Source organism: Fulmarus glacialis, unplaced genomic scaffold (genome assembly GCF_000690835.1).
Source record: "Fulmarus glacialis isolate BGI_N327 unplaced genomic scaffold, ASM69083v1 scaffold10031, whole genome shotgun sequence".
NCBI lineage: Eukaryota > Metazoa > Chordata > Aves > Procellariiformes > Procellariidae > Fulmarus > Fulmarus glacialis.
In genome coordinates this window covers 1-26,532 of record NW_009192174.1, presented here as the reverse complement: position 1 = coordinate 26,532, position 26,532 = coordinate 1, and the positions used below count along the sequence as shown (strand labels likewise).

The window sequence follows — 26,532 nt, the reverse complement described above, 5'->3', positions numbered from 1 at the left end:
ATCCTCTATAGTTGTGAGCCTTGCTCGGATAGTTCAGGTCTGCCTGCAGCTAAGTTATCCCTAAACTTTGTGTAGCCACTTGTATGTCAGCAGTAGTTTCTTCACTCACTGAAAACATTCATTAGAGATTGTAAATGCAGTAGCTGCAGCAAGCTGTCAGTGTTACAGCCCTATCAATGCCATCTCTTTGGAGGGAAACTCAAGAGTGAAACTTCAAAGCTTCAAAGCTTTCTCCCATATGGCTTTGAGCTTCCTCCCTGTTTCTCTGGCCCACCCCAGGGCAGGGCTTAGCCAGCTTCCATCAGCCTCATTAGCAGATCAAGCCTCCACCCCACCCAAACTAGGGTTTTAATATACCTCATGCACCAACATAATGACAACCCTAATTCTGCTCCCACCCTACAAACTGTGCAGCCAAGACTTCCCCAGAACTGTTTCCACTGTTCTCTGCCTTCTTCCATTCATCGTAACTGCTTTGGGGAAGAAACCCAGCCCTCCCTGGCTCTGCACAGGTTTGGGGTTTTTTGGTTGGGTTTTTTTTGTTGTTGTTGTTTGTTTTATATACCTACATGTGGTTTTTGCATGATGCTGACTTGAGATTACTCCAGTGGGAATCTCTCACACCAAAAACTCCTTTCCATTCTTCATTGTTAAAAAAAAAATATTCAAAACAAAACAGTGCTGTAAGTTACTGCACATGAAAGTTTTTAATGAAAAGCAAAACTGGAAGAAAGCGATATACCTTTGCTTTTTTTCGCAGCAGTTTTGCTAGACGCACCACATACGGTTTAAATTCCCTCTGATGTGTACCCTGTCTTCGTACTTCCAAGCCTGAATCATCTGATGCTTCTGGAATAAAAGCCCAACGATACCTGTCATGAGATAACACAAGCAGACATTACCCTTACTGAACATGCAGGCTTTTCTGCTAGATCTAAAAATATGAGTGGATGAGGAAAATCTAGTTAAGTATCAAAGAAAGAGGGGGGTGGGGGGAACCAACGCACACAAAAAACGTCAGTCTTTGACAAGAAAGAATAGGAAAGACACATTCTGAAATGCGGGAGGTAACATGGCTGAGAATGTAGCATTGTCTTTTTTCCTTTAGAGTTTCTTAAAATATTTAAGGATGTCAAGAGCAAGATAAGGCAGAGAAGCTAAAAACAGTAGTATTCACATCTTCATTGTGTGCAAGAGAACTGAAAGCAATTCTGAATTATAAAAGACGTGAGTTACTTAAAACATTTTGCTGCACATTTGCAATGCTTACTATAACACACAAAATGTTCTCAATATACCATGTTGATAACAGAAGCTAATTTATTTTACCTATCCATAGGCCAACAAGACGAAGTGGACCATTCCCTCCCCCCACCTTGCTGCACTGCAAAGACTGGCTACTTGCATTATAAACTCTAAAGGAAATCAAAGTTTCTGTCCTTAAAACTTCAATCCAAGCATCCATGAGAACTCCATAAAAGAGAGTGTGATTCAGCATGACTATTGTATTTCCAGAAATGAAGAGTAATGACCTAAATAAAATTAGGTTGGCTAATAATGGGGATTCGGACAGCTTGGAGAACTGAACAAGAATTATGAGCCAAAACCCCAGAAAATAAAATAAATGAAGGAACCTTCAAGATTAGCTTTAGATTTAGAAATACTACAGGGCACAAACTGACACAGTGTGTGCAAGTCCTTCCACTCTCTAGCCCACATGAGCATCTTTTAAATAACAGGATAATTGGAGGTGACCAAATGTCTACAGAGGTGTGCCAGGGCAGCAGCTCTCACATGGTCACCACTGTGCAGTATAAAGGAAGAGATGAGATACTTTCCTTAGTCCTTGGTGGCCTCCCATTTCTAGGGTCTTCAGCAAATACCAGTTGCTTTGCATTCATTTTTTTCCAACAGAACAGGAATGCAGAGGCACTGAGGAAGCAGTTTGCACACAGGAACACTACTGACCAAGAAAAACCTAGGGATCCCCTTCACAAGCAGGTTTGTTGCAACACCTTCCAGACAGATCACGCAGGAGTAATTTAAGTGAGTCATGCTGAGATAACATACAGTCGTCTGATCTCATGCATTAGTCACTGAGATGTGTGGGTGTATTTTGAGTTCTTTGACATTACGGCAACTAAATACTTTAAAAATAAAATACTTGAATAAATCACTATTACTGATTAGCTCACAAGTGTGGAGAATCTCTTGCTACAGGCTAAATCAAACCAGCTTGAACTCATTTGGTGTGTAGCATCATTTGCTCTGGGGGCCACTCTGATGCTGGGAGGGAATGAACTGTGGGCTGCCCTGGGTGAAGGCCAGAAAAGGAAAGGAAATAGGAAAACAAAGATTTTTATACACTAGAATTTTACCAAGAGGCATGGACAAACATCCAAAAACTTAAATGACAGTGTCTTCTACTCACATCTGAAACTGAGGTAGGTTTTCAGATGGTAAAGCTAGGGCCAAGTCCAGAAATTTGCAAGCGGACAAGTACAGGTTCAACCATCTCTGGCTATTGTAGGACGTGGAGAAACCATTGCCGCCTGTGTACGTTGTCTCCAGACCAGCAACAGATGGGCCAGAAGTTCTAAAATAAATTATAGCAGGCAGGTGAGTCATAACAGCCCCCTGCCACTATGGGAACATCATCTTTCTTACTTGCCTTTGCAAACACACAGCTCTATTTACCAAGTTAATCCTGAATCCATAAATCAAATCAGAAGATTGCAAGTCTGTGCTATGGGTGGAGTTTTGTATGGTTCTATATATATGAGAAAATGTTAATATAAAATACGTGTTACGCTGTATCTCATTCCCATCAGACATCCAAATTAAGAGAAAGTTTTAAATTGCCAGTCATGTCAATATTACTTTATTTTAGGGAAAAAGTCTTCAAAAGAACAAAGAGAATCTAGAAAAAAGTGAAGAACAAGACTTGGGCAAATAACTCCTCCTGTTCTTTTGAGAAATCTGCCTCTACTGCTAGCATTGACTGAAACAGGAACACACCCTGCAGAACGTAGATGGGATTGAAATGGACAATGAAACAAGAAAAATTATCTACCTCATTTTTATGTCTTTCTAACACTGGAAGAAACCACATTTTTATTTAGACAAAAAAAAAAAAGTGCATCGGTCTTATTCTAAATAAGTCTATGATACAGAAAAGCTATAAAGTCCTGCCATGCATATTTTAATTGCAGAAGCAGTGTCATTTTAGCCAGGAAGACACTGTAAGAACTAACATACTTGTATTGCATAATTTACCTTAGTAGTTTATGAGCAATCTAACGGGGATTTTTTTGTTTTGTTTTGTCCTGAAAGGTATGTCCCTGGTACTGCAGTCAGGCTGAACTACCCTTTACTTGTCCTTCTCATTTGAGCTTGACAATTCTTTCTAAGACAAATTATTCTAAAGAATGACTCAACTGCCCATCAGCATGCCAGGAGACTGTTATAAACTTAAACAAGTGGGGAGTTCATAAGTTTACCTGGAAATGTCTTCATCAGCTGTGAGCTCCTGTTCCATCAGTAAAAACACTTGCACCTGAAGATCAAATGCTACATTTTAATGCCATTTTTTATGGACTGTGACTCAGGAAAATGCTGTAGGGAGGCCTGAGTAATAAGCCTTAGAGGAACTGTTTGGAGGTTTATTTCCATTCCTGGATGATGAAATAACCCCCTGAACTATGAGTGGACACTGGCACCCTAAAGCTCTTTCATCCCTTATATATAGCTTGAGTAGCACAAGGGCCATAAGAAACTGGCTCTTTTATGGCCAGGAAGGCTCTCAGAGGCTAATCCCCTCCACTACTTAGACAGAGAGCAAGACCTAAAGGAAATGAGAATAAAGAATCACGTCACGAAGCAGCCAAGCTCAGGTGTGAATTCCCAGAAGTAACACAGTCCTGTCCACTGAAAGTAGTTCCAGGACTGTGGTAACTTGTGTAAAGGCCAGGGGACAGCACAGGAATCAGAGGGCCACACTAAGTAGAATGGGATTCCTAATATTTATACTATTGACAGGCTCAAAATTAAATGCATCTATTGCTAAAACAATGCACTTGATCTTTAAAATACTTTATATAGCTTTTCTCCTTCTATTGCTTAGATCTATGGTTAATTAAGGGCTAAATTAGGCGGCTAAAAAAAAAAAAAAAAAATCACAGCAGTGATTCTGATTTGCTATCTCTGTTAGCCAGTCCCTTGGGAAATCCTTGGCTACAGGCTAAACGGACCACAAGATGCACCAACTACTTTCCTCCATTCCCATTGCCAAAGCTGAAACCCAAAAGACTGCATCAAACAGCCAACACTGGAGACCTCCACAAGTAGCAGCTCTGAAAACAGATGTTTATCCTGTCTTTATGTAGAGTAAAACAAGAGAAAGAAGAAAGCTGAGTCGAGCCTTGTATAAATCTAGTTTCAAAATTTCAGCCACAATGTGATCTGAATGACCATCAACTGCCAATACAACATGGATTCTGACTCCTTCTTTATGTGGCTTCTCATCCTCGTTGCTGGAGGAAGAAGGCTGAATGACCAGGAAAGCAGAAACAGGGAACACTGAGCAGAGCAGGAGTGGGAGTGGTGGAGAGGGTACACATACATAGGTAGAAATTGATATAGGAATAGGTAGGGAAAAATGAGGGCAAATGCAAATTTAATTCAGGAGAGATCTGAGCAGCTTAAATAGCATAAGCCAACAGATGCTCTATTTGGTTGCAAAAAATCAGACATCAGGACTACGAAAATAAGTCAGCTTTCAATTTGTGTCCATTGTATATTTACATGCACAATATCTAGAAGAGATTTTCTTAAAAATGTTGAGAAAGAATGAGGTGGTCTCTAAAATTTGCACCAGTCTTCCAAATCGCCAATGCTAACTGCAACTCACCAGTTCAGTGATCATGGTTGGCCAAAGTGAGGTAAGGTGCTGCGGAGACATTCTTAAAAGCAATACTCTGAAAAACAGGAACACTTGGGAATGAAGGGTGGGCACCTGTGGCAAACGGAGACTTTCTACCAGCCTTTCTGAAACAAAAACCCAAGAAGGTTTCCTCAGTTCAGAATAATTCCAACTAGCATTTTCTCCTTCCCTCATTTACTTAAAAAAGTAGAAACTGAGAGTATCTGTCATGTTACTGTTTCAGTACTTTGCTATAGTTTTATTCTGTCAACGTAAAAAAACCCCTACTTTCACCAAGCAATGAACAAAAGCGAGAAACCTCAAAAACAGTGCAGTTGCATATTTTGATTGAAGTTCTCCACATAAATGCAATAGCGCATCTGGGAGTTTTGCTCATCCTACGCTACGTTTCACCCATTACAAAAAGAGGAGTTAACAGATTCCAAACAACACAACAGCCTGAACAGCTAAGATATATTATTATTATTAAAAGACTGCATCATCATAGTATATGGGATATTACAGAGGGACAATACGCTCTTATTTAACCATAACCACCTCTAAGCATTCAACATATACAGAGGCAGATACATAACGAAATTTTTCAGTCAAACCAACACATGCACTTTGCAGTTCAAACCAGTAAAACCACCTAATATCTTGAACATAGTAAACCCAGCTACTGACTTCACTGGGGGAAAAAAACTTCAAAGGATAATTCCGGAACAAATGAAACAAGAAAGATGATGCAACTGAGTTTCCATATGGAGGAAGAGACCAAAGTGTCCACCTTAGTAGCACTGAAAGGCAATATATCTAGAAGCTGCGGCTGTAACTATTTGCATCATCTTAGAATAAAACCAAGCAGCTCCCATTCCCAATCAGTTAATGTAAAAGGTTATGGAATAGATATTCTTCAGTGATAAATAGGACAGATAAAAAGAACAGCAGAAAAAACAGTTGGAGAAGTCAAGAATTCAAAACCTCAGGGTCAGCTTTTCTATTTATCCCTAGTTGATACGTGTTTTTACCTTGGATGTTCATATCAAAATGCGCATTACAGGTACCCAAGGACATTGATCAAGGTATAAAATGACAGATCAGTGAAATAATCTGAATAAAAGTCAACTGGCAATCACAAAGTCTGTGTAGTTTGTAATCATTTAAGACTGAAAATGTTCTAATCAAAATCTGCAGAAACTTTGCATCCAACCACGGAAACGGTACTGCACACCAATATTGCAGGGATGAATTTACCTGCTGTTACTCTATCATACAAATATTCTTCAGTTAACATCAGAGTCCAGAAGTCCACTAAATGATACATTTTTACTGACCTTGTATGTCTGGAAGGTATTTCTGGTATTGGTCTATCTCACTACTAAAAATTGCAAAAGCCAGTCTCTTCAGGAGCATAGCACGCTGTTCCAGCTCTACATCGCGATTAGCAAACAGATTAAGTGAACTGCTCTGAGCCACAGCCACCCGTGCTGAAAGAGAAAATGCATAGTGCAGAGATGAACTTCAAAATTTCCCTTCTGTGTCACTTTAAGGCACAAATAACCCTTACTTTCATTGCATTAATGTAGTTCGAAAGCAGATGTTAAGAAGATGCATGTTCTGCAACTTGTATTTTTAACCACAGTGATTTAAAATACATGTTGAAAGAAAACTTGTAAGTATACACAATAGTGCTTGGGTCTGGGGGCTTTTGGGAGCGAGTTTAGCCTTTTTTTTGTTTGTTTGGTTGTTTTTTTTTAAACATAATTTGAAGGTATAGATGCTCAGAAGTTTGGAATGTGCAGAATCAATTTTTTCTTAAGCACAGTTAGTGTCAGATCTTAAAAACAAACAAACCAAAAAACCAACAAAAACCACCTCCACCTGCTCTGCTTAATCAACTTTGCCATATAGGCAAAATTCACTGTGTGCTAGGATGGTCTCAAATTCTCTCACTTCAAGTTATCTTATTTATGGATCTCCAGAAACAAGTAGTTGAAGAAAACATGAAAAACATTAAATAAATCAGATTGGAATAAATGTTTTCAAGATATTTGTTTTCCCTTTTTTTTAATATTTCCCTTGGAGAAAAGTCACCAATACATCAGTAAATACTTACTCATCAAATCTCTGAATGTGGTTTTGTCATGTGTCATCAAATTATCCATAATAGCTCTCCAACTAAAGGAAGAAGATTGTACACAAATCAGAAAAGCAAGAAAAAACCAGGAATTTACAGGAATATTTACAGAACTTTTTCTGCTCTTTTAATTCAGGCTAAGGCTTCCAAACCAAGCTCTCTGCTACATAAATACCATTTACTTGGTGTGATTTGATCTGAAACTGTAAGTATATTTCTCGAACACCCTTCCCAAAGAAAATAAGGAATGACATCCAGATGGACCTTGACAGGCTAGAGGGGTGGGCCCGTGTGAATCTCATGAAGTTCAACAGGGCCAAATGCAAGGTCCTGCACCTGGGTCGGAGCAATCCCAAACGTGGATACAGGCTGGGCGGTGAGTGGATTGACAGCAGCCCTGCCGAGAAGGACTTGGGGATACTGGTGGATGAAATGCTGGACATGAGCTGGCAATGTGCGCCCACAGCCCAGAAGGCCACCCATATCCTGGGCTGCATCAAAAGAAGCGTGGCCAGCAGGTCAAGAGAGGCGGTTCTCGCCCTCTACTCCACTCTTGTGAGCCCCCACCTGGAGACTGTGTCCAGCTCTGGAGCCCTCAGCACAAGACAGACATGGACCTGTTGGAGCGGGTCCAGAGGAGGGCCACGAAGATGATCAGGGGGCTGGAGCACTTCCCCTATGAGGACAGGCCAAGAGAGTTGGGGTTGTTCAGCCTGGGGAAGAGAAGGCTCTGGAGAGACCTTATAGCGGCCTTCCAGTACTTAAAAGGGGGCCTAATGGAAAGATGGAGAGGGATTCTTTATCAGGGAGTATAGTGCTAAGATGAGGGGTAATGGTTTTAAACTGAAAGAAGGTAGATTTAGATTAGATATTAGGAAGAAATTCTTCACTGTGAGGGTGGTGAGGCACTGTGACAGGTTGCCCAGAGATGTTATGGATGCCCCATCCCTGGGAGTGTTCAAGGCCAGGTTGGATGGGGCTTTGAGCAACCTGGTCTAGTGGAAGGTGTCCCTGCCCATGGCAGGGGGGGTGGAACTAGATGATCTTTAAGGTCCCTTCCAACCCAAACCATTCTATGATTCTATAAAATGTTAACCATTTTTTCCTCATAGAAAAAATAAATTAAAAAAAAAAAAATTAAAATCGAATAAAGTTGACTTGTGCATGGAAATATACCTTAGATAATCGAGTTTCACATTTCACATGGTAATCTAAAACATAGAACATCCCTCTTTACTTCTCTCAACAGAGACCTATTGGGAAATTTTGGTCCACATTATACATACTCTTGTGTAATGGTATACATAAAATTTGTAACAGCCATCGGTATAAGTAGGAGAAAGAAATTCTTACTGGTTAACACATGAAGCATCCATCTGGAAGAAACTGGAATCCATAAAGAGGTCAAATGCTTCCTTTTTCCATGCTCTCCTTGTATACTGATACCCACTAAGACTGCTTAATAACTGGACACAGGCTCGATAGCTGGATGCATTGTGAGCACTAAACAAAAAGAAAGTCAACATGAAACAATTTTGAATTGTTTATAGAAAGTTTGATAGACATCTAATCCTTATCATGCCCGTTTCAACTTAAGTGTCACCCACCAAATTTCAACTGGCTTTAGAGATCTACATCAGTTCAATAAATTGTAAAGATACCTGTGATTACGGAGGTAGGGAACAACATAGTGCATAATATTTACAAGCAAAGGAATAACCCTCTCTTTTTCATCACTGTAGAAAACCATATCCAAGAGATGAGCCAAAACCTATAAAAGGAGAGGAAGATATGTTATCATGCACTATCAAATTGCTTTTCATCTACTATTCAGCATTTTTTTGTATAATGTCCTTTACTGAACGTTCAAGTTTATGATAGAAGTGATCAAAATTCAGGTACTATACAAAATCCAGAGTATAAAGATCCCATCATTTTTAAAACAAACTAAGGTAAAACCGCAGAAGCATAAGCTCCCGGGCAAAGCATTCTACAGAATCAGCTACAAACAAAAAAAAAATTTCAAAGATTGACTGCGATGATCAGCAGCAAATAATACATACCACTAATAACACACAAAGTTTGTCACCAAAAAAATTTCCTATGCTACACATCTGAAAGGCCATGCTTTACACCTCGTCCATCTCACTGAGTCTTTATAACTGGGTTAGTAACAAAGTTTATATATTGTTACATGACAGGACCCAGAATCCATTCACATCAGTGTTTCCCATCAAATCTCTTTCCCCAAGCTTCTAGTCCAAAGCTTTTCACAATACAAAAGTTTATTACAGACAGTATTTATTACCTCTGAGGAAACATTTACCTCAGAAAGTAAGGTCAATGCATGGACACTATAAACAGATGGAGTTATGTTTGAAGTTTCCATTGCTGGAGACAACATATCTAAATGAAGATAATAATAAAAAAAGTCCAAAGTTAGTTTTCTTAAGCCATTATTTACCTTACAAGCATATTTTAATAGCATGTATTTTGAAGACATACAGACTTTGCCAGATACACTGTGTAAGATACTAATACCTGAACAATACTGAAGCATTTTTAATGTATTCAAATATAGTAAAGCTGTCCTCTTTGTTCATTTTGGCCTGATAATGTTTTCTTTAAAATAAAGATGAAAATGAAACTACCTTCAACATCTGATTCTAAGTTGTTTCCATCAACCATAATCTTGGGGGAAGGCTTAACCTCTAAGTTTCGTCTTAGCCAAGTAGTCTGTTCCAAGGAAGAACCAGCAATTGCCCCAATGGCATCCACTATCTTGTGTGTTACATCCTGGTAGAAAAAAACCCAAGCATTTTAAGAACTTTGCGCAGAAGGGCTGTATTTGTTATCCTGATGTGTTTTTGTAGAAAATCTATACAACTAATTAAGTATAGAACTGCTTTCAAATCACTTCTGTTCTATATTATCAGTGATTAATAACTCCACAGAAAATGAGATCTTTTTCAACAGATTATAAATAGTACTAAGTAGAAGATACTAAAGAGTCATTTCAAACTACAGGACTGATATATCAGATATTCTAGTACATTCAAGCATTTATTGTTCAATATTTTCAGAAGAGATATAAATACAACAAATTTATTACCTGGAGATCTCTTTGATCTTTCTTATTCTCCAGGCTTGGGTTTTTCATAATGAACTCATTAAGAACACTGAAAAAAATACAGAAGTAGATATGGATTTTCTTCTCACTATACATTATTAAGTAATTTTAAGAGCTAGGACAAATCTGAAGAAATTTACGTGTACAATACTTATTTACTAAACCTTCAGTCATTGCTACTTATCAATATTCTAGAAAGCATCCTTTCAAGTTTCTTAAATAAATGTTGATCATACCATAATAATTTATCAAGAACATGTTTTACCAGACTATACACAAAACTATCTTTAGAGGCAGTTTACTAGGGAAGATAAATTCCAGAAATTCAAGAAAATGGTCCTTGAAGCTTTATACAGAAAATCATGTTCAACATTTTATTTCTAACACTCCACAAACAGTTTTAATGCTGGGAATGAATCCTTTCTAGAGAGCTGCAAATCTGCACATACCTAAGAAATAGTCATTGTAGTTATTTTCTAAGAAAAATCAGAAACTTAAACCTACTGTTTGAAGAGCCTGAATCGCTCAAATAATCAGTAAGGTAAAATCACGGCTTATATCATATTATAATATAAAATTTAATATATGTAACCATTCCTCAGAGAAAAAACTAATTTGATAAAACCCACACAACTCAGGCAATAGCTCTACCACTCCAAACTAAGTGATAGAGATTTGAAAACACTAACACTTCAGTATGATTTCACACACTTACATTTGAGCTTATTTGGAAATTGCAAATATCAAGAGCACTTACCCAAGTATGAGGAATTGTCCCGGAGCTGGAAGACCAACCTGGATGGAATCTTTTAACAGAAGCAGCAGTGCCGCCCAGCTATCTACTAAGCTGGTCACTGGAATCCTAAAAGAGGGGGCAGCGATGGCAATGAAACCAGCATCACCTCCCTCAGGTATTCCCCATTTTCTTTCTACCTCACAATTCTCCTGTCAGGTATTGTGAATCAACATTCATACAGATTCTTTGGTTTTTCATTTAATATTAGGCGGCTATATGAAGTCATTAAGAAAAGGAGGAAGGCAGAAGAACAGTGTACTCAAAAGACATGCTTTTCAGTCCAAGGTTGAAGTGATACCAATGAGTCACAGCACAATTAAGATCAGCTTTCCTTAGGCAAGGGGCAGATGTCCTGCAGGATTTTTAGGTGGGGGAAGAAAGGTGATGCAGAACTAGGGAACTCACAAAATAAATCCCTTTCTTTTTTATGACACCTACAGTTCAAAACCATTCTTTCTTCACAATTTATATTATACAGGCTATTTCTCATCCTGGGGATTATAAAAAGATGTAAAATATTCAAATTTTCCATCTGCTTCTTGATGACAGAAATAAAATTAGACTTCTTGTCTTACCTTTGAGTATAAGCATAGAAAAACTGCAACATGCAGACTTCCAGTGAAAGATGTTTCTAGAAAAAGATACAAAACCTGTGTCATCGGGAAGAAGAAAATGACTTTTTTTTCCCGTCACTTGCCAGGGCAAAATTGACAATGCTATAATGTTACTGCAGTGTCTGAAGAGACAGCTTAATTCTTAACAGGATATTATGAATGTCCATTTAGGCATCTATCTATAAAGTTGTTACTCTCTTTTTTTAATTCCCCCTTTTCCCCACTTCTCTTTCCCACCTGAAAAAAAAATCAACCTGATGCTAGGGTATGCACCTGTTTTCCTAATGTAAACAGCCTATCCCCACAAAACACGGTCTTGTACAGAAGCAGTAAACAGGATTCTGGAGTTGTTCAGTAAGTGGTAATGACTTAAGGTGGTATGACTTCCCTCCAAAAGCTCATCCATCTATCTATTAGATATTGTGAAAATTTTCACACTGTACTGCTCAGCTTCATGAATGAAGTATCCATATCATCAGTGTTCTAAGCTTCAGTAAGAGGACATTAAACACATCAATAGCATCTCTACAGTTTTCATACCTTGTCCTTTGCTATGGCTGGAGGCTGCTTCAAAACCTCTTTCACTGTTTGTATAACAGTCTCTGTTCTCATAACACTGATGGAGCGAACTAGCTCAACCAGTAGAAGTTGTTCTTCACCTGCTGTAGGAATAACCTAAAAGAATCAAATGTATGTCACAGATTATCATCACAGACACTGCCTATGCCAAAATTAAGGCAGCTGGTCTCATGGGATTGGAAAGTTAGTAACTAACAGTTCATCTAGAGACTTGGAATCACTTACTCTTTTCTTGAAGAATTCAGGAAGATTATCCCATTCTAAAGTAAATTGGTAGCTCCCTGACAGTACAGTTGTTAATTAGAAATATAAATATAAATATTCTCCATATTTCATACTATTTATTTTTTCACTGGAATTTTTTCCTTACTGTTTCTAAATCACTTAAAGCTATTACCACTATTTGAAGTGACCACTGTAGTATAAACATACCTTCGTCCTAGAAGTATTTTTATTTTGCCTCCTTTCATTCCATACAAACGCAATAGCAGCCATGAAGTGAACACCATGATTCATTGAAATTGGACCCAAAAGTTCGAGAATCTGCTGCCTCAAATTCTGAAATGTGGAAGCAGAACACATACACCTTTAGATAAGCACCTCAGCACTATGTTCAAAACAGCTAGCTATAAAGCCATACTTGGATGTTAACTATCACCAACTGTTATAAAAATGGAAGGATGCACTCAGAGGGCTCATAAAGCTCTATTCTACATCTGGTACTCTTCAATCATTTTATTCATGACTAAGACAAGGGATGATAAAATACACTTGTTAAATTTGCAAATGGTAAAGTGGGAAGCAACTGATAGAAAGGTACAGAACTAAAAATGATCTGACAAACTCAAAAAACATCCTGAAAAAAGATAAGCTGCAATAAAGGCTTGATTTTTGCATGCAAAGATAGAGATAAACAACCTCAGTGATTCAGGATGAGAAACTATTTAGATAGCGATGCTACAGAAAAAAAGTCTTGGATTATAGTGCATCACAAACTCACTGTGATGACTTTGCAAGGAAGGGGAAAAGAGCATTCACAAATAACAATATCTCATGAGAGACATTAAATATTTCCCCTGAAAGAAGATACAACCTGCCATGTCCAGTTTTGGACACCTTACTTCAAGAAATGTACCACAAACTGTCAGAACTCAAACTATAAAAAGAAAGATTAGTGCTACGTAATATGACCTACAAGAAGGGGCAGAAATGCATTTTTATATAGTCAGGAGAAAAACATACAAGTGGTGATATAACAGTTATCAAATGTGTACAAGGTAACTAGGAAGAAGAAAGGAAGACGATGTTCATGTCTGCCACAAATAGTGATGGATTTGCTTTGTAGCAAGTGAGATAAAGATTAAGAAGTAGGGGTTGGTGGGGAAATCCTAAAAGAAAGAACACATTACTCTGGGAGACTGAAATATTCACTGTTGAAACTCTTAATAATGTGTTTTTTAAGCATGTCAGAAGTTATTGAGGCACACTTGGGTCAGGAAATATATTTCCTGAGCTGTCTTCTTGACCTGTTTTCTATGTGTCCTGGTTTCGTCTGGGATAGGGTTAAATTTCTTCCTAGTGCTGTGTTTTGGATTTAGTATGAGGAGAATGTTGATAACACACTGATGTTTTCAGTTGTTGCTAAGTACCCTCCTAGTCCAAGGACAGCTCCCATGCCTACTGACTGAGCTAGGTACACAAGATGGGAGGGAACATAATCAGGACAGCCAGCCCAGCTGGCTAATGGGGTATTCCATACCACGTGATGTCATGCTCAGTATATGAATGGTAGGCATGATCCAGGAAGTACCGATCGCTACTTGGTTATTAGTCAGCACGGGTGGTGAGCAATTGCATTGTGCATCACTCATTTTGTATATTTTATCATTATCATTATTATTTTCCCTTTTCTGTTCTATAAAACTGTCTTTATCTCAACCCACGAGTTTTTCTCACTCTTACCCTTCCGATTCTCTCCCTGTCCCACTGCTGGGGGCGGGGAGAGAGCGAGCAGCTGCGTGGTATTTGGCTGCCTGCTAGGTTAAACCACGACACTATGACAGGAAGATTTCAGATAAAAATGCACTTTCTATCTGTTTTCTGAAAGCCATTTTTAACTTGGTCAGAGATATTTCAGTAGGAATTCTCTAAGCTTGCAGGAAATTGCTATATACAATCCCAGAGCTTGACTATATACTTTATGCACTTGCCAAGAGTGTAGTTGCCAAAGCAACCTAGTTGTACTGAAGCTTAAAAAGCTTGTTTATACTTTAGACACACAATTCTGTAGAGTTCCACATTTTTGTGTGTTTTTAACCACATCCACCAATTCCAAGGCAGCTACAAAAGCATTACCTGAAAGCAATAAGGTAAAAAATAAAATAACCTATCCTGATACTACACCGAACAAGCTGAATTTAAACTAGACTTTTTCATATACAGGACATGTTGAATGCTCTTTTGAATACTACAGATTTGGGCAAATTAAAGAAAAGCTGGGATTTACAGAAGAGTTAATATTTAACCAAAGTACAAAATCTTATCTTTTTTTCACAGAAGCAGCATAATATTATAGGCCATCAACAAGTACAGATCCCCTTCCTTTCAGTGAATAGGAAGCCCTATGGGCAGCATAAATATGACCATGGGTGCTGTCTGTGCAAAGACATGGAGTCTTAGATAAGTTATTTTTTATTCCTTCAATCTGAATGACAAAGGTTGAAAAGAATGTAACACAGCATCATCACAAACAGTATCTGATAAATTCAAATTTCCTGAGCAAATCTTATTTTAAAACATTTCAAACGTAAATGACAATTTCCTATTTAATTATGCGAAGTACAAGCAGTTTGAACAGCTTCCAATAAGAGGGCTAGGCAGCGTTCTCAGTATAGTCCTATAGAACCTTCTCAGGTTCTCTTCTTTACGATTACTAGCTCACTATCTGCTATGACATTTCCCCGTGCACAGTGACATCACTGTATGGAATTGAATGAATAAAGGAACTAGTTCATAAATGTCTGAGTACTAGAGGAGAATTCTCTTTTGTTAAGATTTTACACTAGTATTTTATATCTTCTGAGGCATAAAAGGGTGGCTTAAATTTTTTCAGGATGGATTTCATTTTCTTTGTAGAAAGCAAAGGGGTGAGACATTGTTGTCTTGAACTGATATACTCAAGTTTAAAAGCAGATTCAATACCCATTTATAAAAGCCTTCTTTGTGGAGTGGATGAGTAGATGAGGACAAAGGTATTAAAACTCAATTTACATTTAAGGGAATGGAATTGGATTCAGTTTGACAAAGGTATTAATGAACAACTTCAACAATATTATCCCTGATATTCTGACCTTTGTTGACCCAAGATTAATAGTGGTAATGGATGCAGCGGCAGCAGCAGTAGTTTTCTCTGAAGAATCTGCAAGGTGAAGGATGCTCCACAGCAAAGTCACAGAAGACATGATCATATGCAAGATAGATAGGATCCCATTGCGTGCTTCAATCAAGTGCTTCTGATCTACATTAACCAAAAGCTAGTGGATTTGAAGGGGAGAGAGGAGGAAGAGCACTAAATATCTACATAAATAGCTTAAGTAAAATAGTGTAAATTGAGATTTAATGGACATAGAAGCTTTCAACCTTAACTCTTTTTCATAACAGTTTTTCAATAATTCTTATAGTCTGTACAGGTTTTGAGTCTATTAAAAATAATAGTTACAGAATCTTTTGACTCAGTTGTACATCAAATGTATTCTGAACATGTAAGGCCTCATGTCTACAGCAATTATTTTTGTATCATCTGCCTATACCTTTGCAAAACAACTATTTCAGAATTTTAAGTGTAACTAATACTCTAGGCAAAATTATTTACTTGCACAGCCAATAAACACTTTTCAGTTACTTTTAAATAAATGGAAGGCAAAGGGGTATAACAATAAAAAGTAAAAACAAAATTGCAGAGAGAGCAGGACAAAAATTTTCTTGCAGAATCTAGGCCAAATTCTTAACAGAGATTATGCTCAGAATATCAGATCTAAATTATATTGCTTGACTAAGAAGACAAATTGTGAATATACAAAAGGAGCAGAAAGAGAATGTTTTGACATATTGCAAGATTAACACAGCCCAGCCAGAAAGTAACAGGATAGGCATTAGTCTGGGAAGTTCCACAAAACAAAGTCATCTCTAAAAAGTGGCGTTTTAGAGGTCTGAATTCCTACTTTAGTTATTTCAGGGTAACAACCCCCTCCCCCAAACCCCAACAAACAAACAAAAAAAAACCCTAAACAAAGAATCTAAGACTATTATACTCTTAAAAGTATAATCAGTAGAAAACTTTTTCTGTTTGAGATGTGTGTATTATCAACAAAAAACATACTTATAGCTAAGACAATATATTTGGTATTTTTCCCACTCAGATCTTCATATCTGCTAATATAATCACAGTCCTTAATTTGACTTGTACTGCACAGGAACCTCCCAAATATCCAGATAAGTTTACCTGATGATACTGTGTAGATGGATCCAGGAGGCAATAATGAATTATTGTTGTGATCCCTTCTAATAAAGTAAGAACCATATCTGGGGGAGTGACTGATGCCATCCAGAGAGGTCTAAAACAAGAGATTCATTTTTTTATAATGGGTTAATCTGGTTGTTAAGCAATCAAATCTTCTTAAAAAGATTACATACCTCTACATACACATACCTATTATCAGATAATCCTGTTTCATATTTATACTGCTGAATTAAATTATCCAAGTTCCTGCAGAGCTGAAGAGTCACTGAAACAACCACCCTTTGAAGAACTTTTCCCATGTAAGGCAACGTAGAAGTGATAAGGCCAATCCACTGGGGATGCATTTTACAGGCACAGTGCTGGTGTAAAGCTCGTATCACTGCGCAGAGAAACATGCCTTGGCAGGTTATTGGCTGGGAATGTAAATACTGAAGAGAAGTCATCGGCTGCTGGAGACCGATGTGCTCCAAGTCCGTTATGACAAAGTCGAAGCCCGTTTCATTTTCCTCAGGCACAGTCATTACTCTGTGTTCCAGCACAATCAGCCGTTGAAGTACTTTTAAAAGCTGTGACTGCAGAGTACTACCATTGTCAAATTCATCTTCAGAAAAATTTATAAGGCTGTCTTCAGAGAAGCCTTCTTCTACAGCTACTATGTTTTTTCCAGCCATCTTTTCACTGTGCCATTTCTGTGCACTGAAGATAGAAGATAGCAGACAATGCAGGATCACTTTCTGAACCTTGCACTTGGACAACATGTCTGAAATAAAACTAGGAAAGCCCTTTGCAGAGCTTTCTATCACTTTTGCCAGCTCAGCAAAGAGAAGTGTCAGAATTTCTATACTCATCATTTGCATATTACGGTTTCCTATTAGATCTTGTGAGGTTACTTTAACATGAGTTGGATAGTGGCTCCGCATATAATATAAACACAAGGAGATAAGAATTTCTATGTACATAGAACTCCTAAAGTTATGGTTAGAATCAACTGGGATGTGACTATAGAAATCCTTGCCCATAACAGATATTCGATGCCTGGCTAGAAGATTCTGGAGCAACGAAAGCTGAGGAGTGTATGCATTGTTGACACTGGTAGTGGAGATAGCACTTACAAAAGCTGAAGGATTTGTTTTCAAAATTGCTTTAATTGCAGAAAAAGCATACAATGTCCTTGAAGAGTCATATAGCTGGAGATAAAGCAGCACATGTTGATACAATGGATGGATATTAAAGTTGGGAGATTTTCGCATTCCTGGGGACCCCACATCACTTTCTATTTCTGAAATTTCTCCTTCTCCACAACTATACCAGTTTTCTAAATCAAGACCATCACTAAAGAAGACATTTGTTTGTTTAAGCTTTTCTGTTTGTGCTTTCTTCTTCTCTTCATCTTTCTTTTTGGCTATTTTCACCTTAGGTTTTGCACCTGGTTGCTTACCAGCCTCTTTAACAATTGTTTCTTTTTCTGACATTTTTTCTGGTAGCTTTCCTTTAAAGCTGAACTGAATACTACTGTGGCTTTGCTTTCTGGACTTTGATTCAGTGGAAGCAAGAGTGAGATCAGAGAGGGATTGCTGGCTTTCTGCAATACAGGGTGAAGAGTTATTTCTTGAAATTTCATCTCTTAAGCTCTCAAGTCCAGTCTCAGTTGAGGCCGATAGCAATTGGGAGCTGTCATTACTAAGCAAACTACTCCGGCTACTTTGAAAATTTTGATCTTCATTTTTTGTCATCTCTACAGAGTTATCCAAAGGACTGAATTTACATGAAGTATCCTCAGACTGTAGATTATGTTTAACCGGTTCAGCCTCTTCTCCAAGACCACTTACAACTTTGCATATAAGATCTGTAACCACTTGTTGCACAATTTCATCAGGTGAGTCTTCTCTCAGGGTCTGAGAGCTATCTTGAGCACTCAGGCTTTCTGTTTCCACTTCATAACTGATGTTGTCTCCAGTAGATGACTGAGAACAGCCAGAGTCAGAACTCTGCAGTATTTCAACCTGATGGTCAGGAAGGTCAAAATCAGACACAACCATTGGTATGGTCTCACTGCTCGTACTTAACAAGGAAAGTCTGTCACTCAGAGGGTTGACAGTCAGGCTGAAGTTCTCCATTTCATCCATAGCAAGTTGTTTTTCATTGCCTTCTTTAGGTATAATAAGTTGTCCTTGGCTTGCAGGCACATGGGAAAATGCTTAAAGAAAAACACAAAAAATTTTATACACATAATATTTTGTTCTTCAGAATAAGAATTTAGAATTAAAATTTAGAATTTAAACTATTATTGAGACTTCAAATTATAAAGGCATGGTAAATAGTGTCCTTCCACTTCACAGCAGAAAAAAAATAATGTTAATATGCAAACGACACACATTCACATAACCAAAGCAAGATTACTTTAGCAGTAAACCTTAGCAAAACAACATAATTCTCCAATGAAACCTTATGCAGTCTTATCTGCTTGTGTTATCATAAAAAAGAATTATTAGTATGTTACTAAAATAACATAATACATGCAAACACCTTCAAATGTTATCAGTATGTTTTCAGCCAGTCCCACATCAGTGGTCCTAATTCATAAAAGCATTTCATTTCTTGGTTAAGCTTCAAGCCATATTCTTAAGTTCTACTGAAGTTCAGTAAGACACAGGAAAACACTCTGCATTAAAATACTTGCATATCATCTTAATTTGAGAATAATGAAACTTCAACGATACTTGGGACACCCAAACTTGAATTAGAAAAAACAGGCACAAATGCACATATAAGCAGTAGCTATTCCAGCACTTTGTTTTGCGAGTTACCCTCAAAAATTTCTACTATGTTTTTAATGTTGCATACAAATAACAAATAACGAAATTAAATAAGGAACTTCTTACAGTCTTCTTGTGTACGTACCATCAGCACAGCTAAACTTCTGCATAAAGTGCTTTTCATTTTCTTCTTCAGGGTGATAGGGAGATTTAGTCCAGTAACACTCAGCTTGTACTCGCTGAACAGAAACTCGCTGAGTTTTTGGATGGAGAAGCAGCAGGAGCAAAGGTTCAAGAACCCTTGCAATATCATGTCTTTGAAGCACTTGATTTAACCAGGCTTGTCCCACTGACCATGTAGAACCATCCAAGCTATTAAGGCTGTCCAGCATGATAAACAAAGACCTAGAATAGAAAGAAGAATGAACCTAGCACAAATTCTACAGTACTTACAGAATAATCCCATTTTAATCTGATACATGATAAATTTCAACATGTCAGTACATACTCCAGTGTCTTCTCCATATAAAACAGTATTTTCTTTGGAATCCAAACTTTGCAACCTGAAGTTTTATATTTTAGTCTAGCCTAATGAAGAAATGGCCAGGAAGAGCTAGCAATAAAAGCCAGTTAAGATAGCTGCTCTAATAGTAGCAGTTGTATAGTCAGTTCAATTATTTGTACAGCTACTAGCATAACAAGGTTTGGTTGCCCACTAAGTGCTAGTGCAGTACAAAAAGATAAAGCTTTAAAAGCCAATTCACACAGATGCATGGAAAAAAGAAGACAATTTTTTCAACTTGAGTAAGATAACATGCAAAGATCTTTTCTTTGAGAACGGAGAGGAGAAATATACTTGACAATTCAGCGCTTCCTACTGTCATTATTTTCTTCTTTTAATAGTTTTAGCCTTTAGAATCCTTTCCAGACTTGGAGAAAAACAATATATATATTGGACTCTGAATTTTACCAACTGTTTTACATCCTCCAGTAGTACACGTTCATAAGCTCTTAGCTGTATGTACAGAATTTATCACCACTTCTGCAATGAGTGACAGTACCAAGTCGAAGAAATAACAGCCTTTTTACTCCACTTCCTACAACTAAGTATACATTAGGAAATTTAAATAAGCACTTTTCCACAACATTTGTGCTACCTGAGGAAGACAAGACTAGTTCAGAGTCTGGATCATTCATTTTTTTCTAAGAAGGTACTCTGATACCAGAACGCAAAACAGAAATCCTCTGCTGCTTGCCATAAATGACATCTTACATAAAACACACAGATTAAACAAAAGAACTTCCATATCTTAGTGCTTACTTGCAATTTTCTTCTTAAGTTTTCTTAGCTTTACTGTTACTTTCCATTTCCATATAATTCACTTCTGGGTTGACTTCTCTTTCCTGCTTTTGTTTTTACCAAATCACAGCAAGAACTCAGATACTATGTTCAATATACACAAATATTTTAACCACAGTGATAGTCAATGAATCATGTGACCATTCCTGCCCTTTTTACAGCTACCAGAAAAATTTACAGCTTACATAATTATCATTGTGAAAACAATTTTGTCTAACATGAATTCATTTCTTGTCCTCCTTCCTTGCTCTCACAGTTACACTGTAGTTCTCCAATTTCTAAACACTCTATGCTGCCAGTATAACGTAGTTAAAGATTCTGAAGCAAAATTATTTCAACTGAATCATGCTTGCAATCACCAACCTGTCAAAGGTACGGCCAAAGGAAGAAGACTTGTTAATATGAAGGTCACGGGTGAGATGCCATAGCACTGCAAACTTGGCATGAGCTTCCATTCTTACTTTCTGTGGACCAAATTACAAGTTAGTTCTATCAGAACACAAGAGCCTCTGATAAGAACTGGAAAAAAAAAAAAGAGGTACACAGCAGCTTAAAAGATATAATGAAATTATTAAAATTAACTTTTTTGACTATGCGTTCAAATCCTATTTTCTAACATCAGAAACAGCAATAGGCAACAATAGGTCTCTGCGAACAATTTAGTAGCATGAAAGAATTCTCCCCCATTTTGATCTTGGCTGCTTTGGTTTCAAAGTTTAGCTTGAAAAAGTTTTAAATACTTCATGTGATAGCTTGAACAATACTTATTTTACTCTCACAAGTTGCACAGCTCTGTTTTCAGAGTTTATCTATATGTATCAAGGCACTAGAAGAGATCATGAAGACATCATGAAGAGAGCAGGAAAAAACATGCAAGCTTTTCAATATGAAAACTCAAGCATACAGAGGCAGATAAAGAAGAGAAATTTTTAGAGATAGTGTCTGGAATTATGGGATTACACACAGTATCCATGGAAATAAGGGAATGAAAATAAGTTGGCTAGAAAGAGACATAAGTATTTTCTAGCTAGATACGATGTAGATAGAGTTCATCACTAACACGCCAAATTTAGCTCTGGAACTTGGAGTTTTATTTGGACAAATAGGACATGCTTACTGCCCAAAGGGCTTCTAATGACTAGTAATAATATGCAGAATATTTAATGGTGAAAACGGTATTAAAGTAATAATTTTTACGCCTTTATCTCTTTACTGTGGCTGATCAAGGCAAAGAGTTATTCCAGGAAGGCTGTAAACAATAGTAAATGCCATGTTATGATACAAGTACACGCGTACATGTATCAAAAACAGCTTTATCCAAGAGACAAGGAAGCTACTAAGCAGTTGTAGGGGTGAACAAACAAAGCACAGCAATCATGACAGTTATACTGGATAAAACATCAAAGTTACTTTAAAATACAGTCAGAGCTTAAACTAAATTACTAGATGGATGATAAGCAGAGACAAGAGGACGAAGTCTTTCACTTGTTTGTTCTTAAAAATATATGTTTATAGGGAATGAACAGTAGGTATATTTATATCTAATTAAAAGGAGACCAAACTAAAAACTGTTAATACCACTGTAACAATCTGGCATACCTCCAGACTTAATTTACAACATACAGCTTAAGAAGCTTTGCAACAGCTAATACAACCGATATCTGCCACAATAATGACAGTTTTAAGTAAAAGCTATAAAAACTGAAAATTACAGAAAGGACACAAGTCATCACAGCAGATATAAACTAAAAAAAAGAAAAAAAAACAACAAAAAAAACCAAAAAACCCAACCAAACAAAAAAAAAACCACAAGAGAAACATCAGCATTCTGGAAAGTAAAGCAAGCATCACATGTGTTTAGAAAAAATATGCTTCTCACAGGAAAAAAAACCCACAACACTGCTGCAAAATATATACAGTTACACAAAACAATTCACTAACATCTGCTGAATAAAGAGTGAAAATACCAATTCTCAAACACATACAGATGACTCCATGTAAGCCCTTGCAATCCATGCTGGGAGGATGTCAGAAATCACTGTTTTCACAGTAAGGTTGGCAGAAATGAGCAAGCGCCACATCCACAGTCACAGCAGTTCACAGACCAGCCTAATAAGTGAAACTATAAATCATCGGCAGTTTTATCAATATGCCAAGCTGTGAACTCCAGTGATTAACAGACTGGCTCACATTCACTTTTGTTGACCTGGTTACTCTCTGGTAGAAAGGCAAAAAAGTAACTGCTTCTGAAGTCACACAACCATGAGTTGTCAGAGAGTGTAAGCAAGTAATTCCCTATCATTCATTCTGTTGGGGCTGTGAAAATAGTTCATGTATCTAAAATTTAAAACACTACAAAGACCTCAACTCAAAGGTCAAATTGACAGCCTCTATCTGAAACAAATTTCTAGGGGAAGAAAAAAAAAAAAAAAAAAAAAAGATAGGGTACCTGTCACGACAAATAGAACTCCTACTAACAATAGTAAAAGCTAAGCATGTGCTTTATATATTGGGAAGCAGAGCATAACTTCTGATAAGAGATAAAATCTCCTACATAAGTCTGTTCCTGAATGCTGAAAAGCTCCCTTTGTCTAGCATGAAACTACAGAGGCTCATCACAGACCTAAAAGAAACACCGTTTTTCAACAACCTGAGTATCTGCCAGCTTCAAATGATTTTGAAAATACTACTTTACTTGCATTAGCTAAACTGATAGCAAAACAGAAGTAATCAATAAGATAGCCAAGACCACTTCTAAAAAAACAGCCAGCAGTGAGATAAGAGACCTTTGAGCAGCAATAAAGAATGGGAGAAATCCACCAAGCTGGGTCATGAGCAAACATTATAACCTGTGGTAGCAGAACAGGAGACAGGACAAGTGACAAAGTAACAACAAGAAACCAAACAGTGTTATCAGAGGCAAAGAAGCAGCTCTCTGATCACTTGAGAGGTTCTGCTCAAATTATAGTCCACGGCTTTTGACATGGGACAGAGATGGAAAGTAAAGACCTTCAACAAAAGAGTAGTCTCAGCAGCATACTGCAAAAAAATGCACAGACAACTCACAATCCAGCTACCATGTCAGTCAGAAGAGAGTAGGCAAACACATTTCCCCACAAAGACACAGATGCACAGAAAACTGGCAATTACTGTTAGAGCAGTTTATTAGTTGCCCTCTAGAACTGGCAAACATGGCAGAAACAGTCATAACTCAAATCTTTGTAGGGACAAATAACTAGAGAAGAAAGGGGCGCGTGAGACTGGAGAAGAATTGTACAGAAGCCTCTTCATTGAAAATATCTAGTTATTGCAATTCCTCCACTTCCCAACAGAGGAATAGAATCTCACAGAAACAATTTAGCTGGAAATAATTAACTGAGACAGGTGTCAGAAGATGGAGCTCAGAAATATATAGCACAGCTCTTGGGATCTGGAAATAAAATAAAATCGTATTAATTACAAGCCACTCTCTTGTCTTATATTTCCATTAACTGTTACAAAAAGAGCCAGAATCAGATAATATATGAAAATGGACAGAAAGACAAAAAAACCCCAAACAATTCACTGCTGCTTAAAAGAGAAAGGGAATTAAGGCTGAAGCAGCAAGTTAATAATATCAAATGCAACAGACTCATAAGAATGTGTCACACAGAAAGGGAAAGGAATTGAAAACAGATCTCAAGCTGTAAAAAAAGGGTAGTGACACAAAGAGAAAGGTAGTAAGGACACCTCAGCTGAGAGAGAGAAAAAAGAGAAACCAAAAGGATAGAAAGATAAAGGGACCACACATGACTATCTTAAGAAAGAAGCAATCCAACCCCACTATCAAGAAAAGCAATAGAGACGTGGCGATGACAATAACCTGGCTGTTGCTCCTTCTCCAAGTTCTGTGGAGGAAAGGAAGCAGAAAGTCTAGATGCTATATTAGGACAAATTATTAGACAAGATGCAAGAATTAGATGAAATAGGAGGAAGCACACCAGAGGACTGAACTACAGTTGGTTAGGACACAGCAAAAGAAAGTGTGCTTAAATTTGATGGAGCTGTAGAGGGAAAGAAAAGTGGTTAGGACAACTGGAACAGAATCTAGAAAATCTGGATTCAGTTACTACCATTAAAAACACTTTTCATAGGTTTGTGAAACACCAAGACATCATGAAAACAGGGCTCAACTACTACAGACATAAGGTTAAGGTTTCTTGTGAGTGGGAATATAGGAAAGGGGGTGGCAGTGTCAGAGGGTGGACAAATCTGATGTTCTGCATGCAAGGAAGAGATAAGAGTATTTTTAATGTTTGAAACAATCAACGTAAGGCAACATATTTTCAATATTGAAGTTATTTATGCCCTCCTCTGAGGCACCAAGTCCTTTTTCTAAATATATTTCTACAGTTACATACTTAACTCATCTTTCAGTAAATATATGAACAACTTGCCTTGTCTCTGTGAGTCAGCTGCTGACTAATAACATCTTCACAAATGCTAGAAGATGGAACAAGGTTGTGCAGCTGGTAGAAGAGCTCCACACTCTTCTGATGATGCTGAGGAGTTCCATCACCCAACTGGTCCCAAAGAGTTAAAGCTATATGCTTTGTACATAAAAAGAAAAGTTGCAAGAGACACAAGTGAATGAGTATCATACCTTGTTTTGCTCTAGACTACGTTGAGCTCTATGCAATGATGGGAGACATTACATCTGATGACACCAAATGACCAACAGGCCATCTATAAAACTGTTCTTTTTTGTTTGTATTAACATAAGGAACTGTTTGAAACACTGCAATAACTTACTACACAAAAAATTCCTGTTAGGAGTCAGAACTCACAGGGATCTCCAGAAATAAATTTTCATTGAAATATAATTAACTACGTAATATATCCTGCAGATGATTATCTTTTGTAAATGTTTTCTTACATAAATTACACAAACGCAAAGATCGTGGTTTACCAGAGTCCTACATTACGCACATCTCAGTTTCATACCTTTGCTAATTAATGATTTAACCAGGTTTTATTTATATTTTAAAAATATTAATTCAAACAAGGATTTTCACCCAAGCAGTCAGTAAGACAATCACAGTGGGAAAACTTACTGTGTATTTTCATTTAGAGTCTAACACAGGTTACAGCTACTATCAAAATACTCAGCAAGAAAATTCGGGTTACCATACCAAGGATGGTAAAGTGGCCAAGACTGTCAGTCTTCACCAGCCAGGAAAATAAGTCTAAAGAAAACAGCAATGAGATACTGCATTGTACCTTGAAGAAATCTGTTTTTTCAGCCATATATCTTAGATTGCCTTGAGTAAGAGGAGGTCTGATGACCACAGCCACTCTTCCCTGGTTAGGGCTAAGAGGCTGAGCAGTCTCCACACTGTTCACATTTTCTCCAGTGACGAGAGCAACAGATTGAGTCAATCCAACCAAGTCCATCACAAGGGAAATAGTAACACCCTGAACACTGAAATCGCTTGCTTGCTTGCAAGCATTCATTAAAGTCTGTAGCCACAATGGAGGCTGTACTTGTTCACAGTCTGAAATAAAAATCACAGATGATACATTCATTTAACAATTTTAAATATTAGTAATTTTTCCTCTTATATCCCATAACCACATGCACATTGTGCTTTATCTTTCATATTTCAACCTGCCCCTTGTATGGATTTAGGAAAATGTATGCAGGAGAAAGATAACTCTTGATGTATCTCTATCATTAA

The 26,532-nt window shown here is 37.4% G+C and overlaps 1 protein-coding gene across 1 annotated transcript in view; it reads right to left on the bottom strand.

The window, feature by feature from the left end:
• The window catches only part of DOPEY1 (dopey family member 1), a gene marked incomplete at its 5' end in the record, with an annotated part of 30,249 nt that extends 3,900 nt beyond the window's left edge, over window positions 1-26,349 (bottom strand). Inside the window, 22 exons of the mRNA XM_009586964.1 lie at window positions 743-872; window positions 2,432-2,596; window positions 3,501-3,556; window positions 4,910-5,046; window positions 6,259-6,411; window positions 7,041-7,102; window positions 8,415-8,564; window positions 8,723-8,832; window positions 9,388-9,467; window positions 9,713-9,857; window positions 10,174-10,240; window positions 10,949-11,053; window positions 11,563-11,618; window positions 12,142-12,276; window positions 12,613-12,738; window positions 15,531-15,713; window positions 16,682-16,793; window positions 16,889-18,896; window positions 19,601-19,860; window positions 21,179-21,279; window positions 25,252-25,404; window positions 26,075-26,349. Of these exons, the coding sequence (XP_009585259.1) occupies window positions 743-872; window positions 2,432-2,596; window positions 3,501-3,556; window positions 4,910-5,046; window positions 6,259-6,411; window positions 7,041-7,102; window positions 8,415-8,564; window positions 8,723-8,832; window positions 9,388-9,467; window positions 9,713-9,857; window positions 10,174-10,240; window positions 10,949-11,053; window positions 11,563-11,618; window positions 12,142-12,276; window positions 12,613-12,738; window positions 15,531-15,713; window positions 16,682-16,793; window positions 16,889-18,896; window positions 19,601-19,860; window positions 21,179-21,279; window positions 25,252-25,404; window positions 26,075-26,349 (4,769 nt within the window). The remainder of the gene's footprint in view (window positions 1-742; window positions 873-2,431; window positions 2,597-3,500; window positions 3,557-4,909; window positions 5,047-6,258; window positions 6,412-7,040; window positions 7,103-8,414; window positions 8,565-8,722; window positions 8,833-9,387; window positions 9,468-9,712; window positions 9,858-10,173; window positions 10,241-10,948; window positions 11,054-11,562; window positions 11,619-12,141; window positions 12,277-12,612; window positions 12,739-15,530; window positions 15,714-16,681; window positions 16,794-16,888; window positions 18,897-19,600; window positions 19,861-21,178; window positions 21,280-25,251; window positions 25,405-26,074) is intronic.
• Window positions 26,350-26,532: the final 183 nt, after the last annotated feature.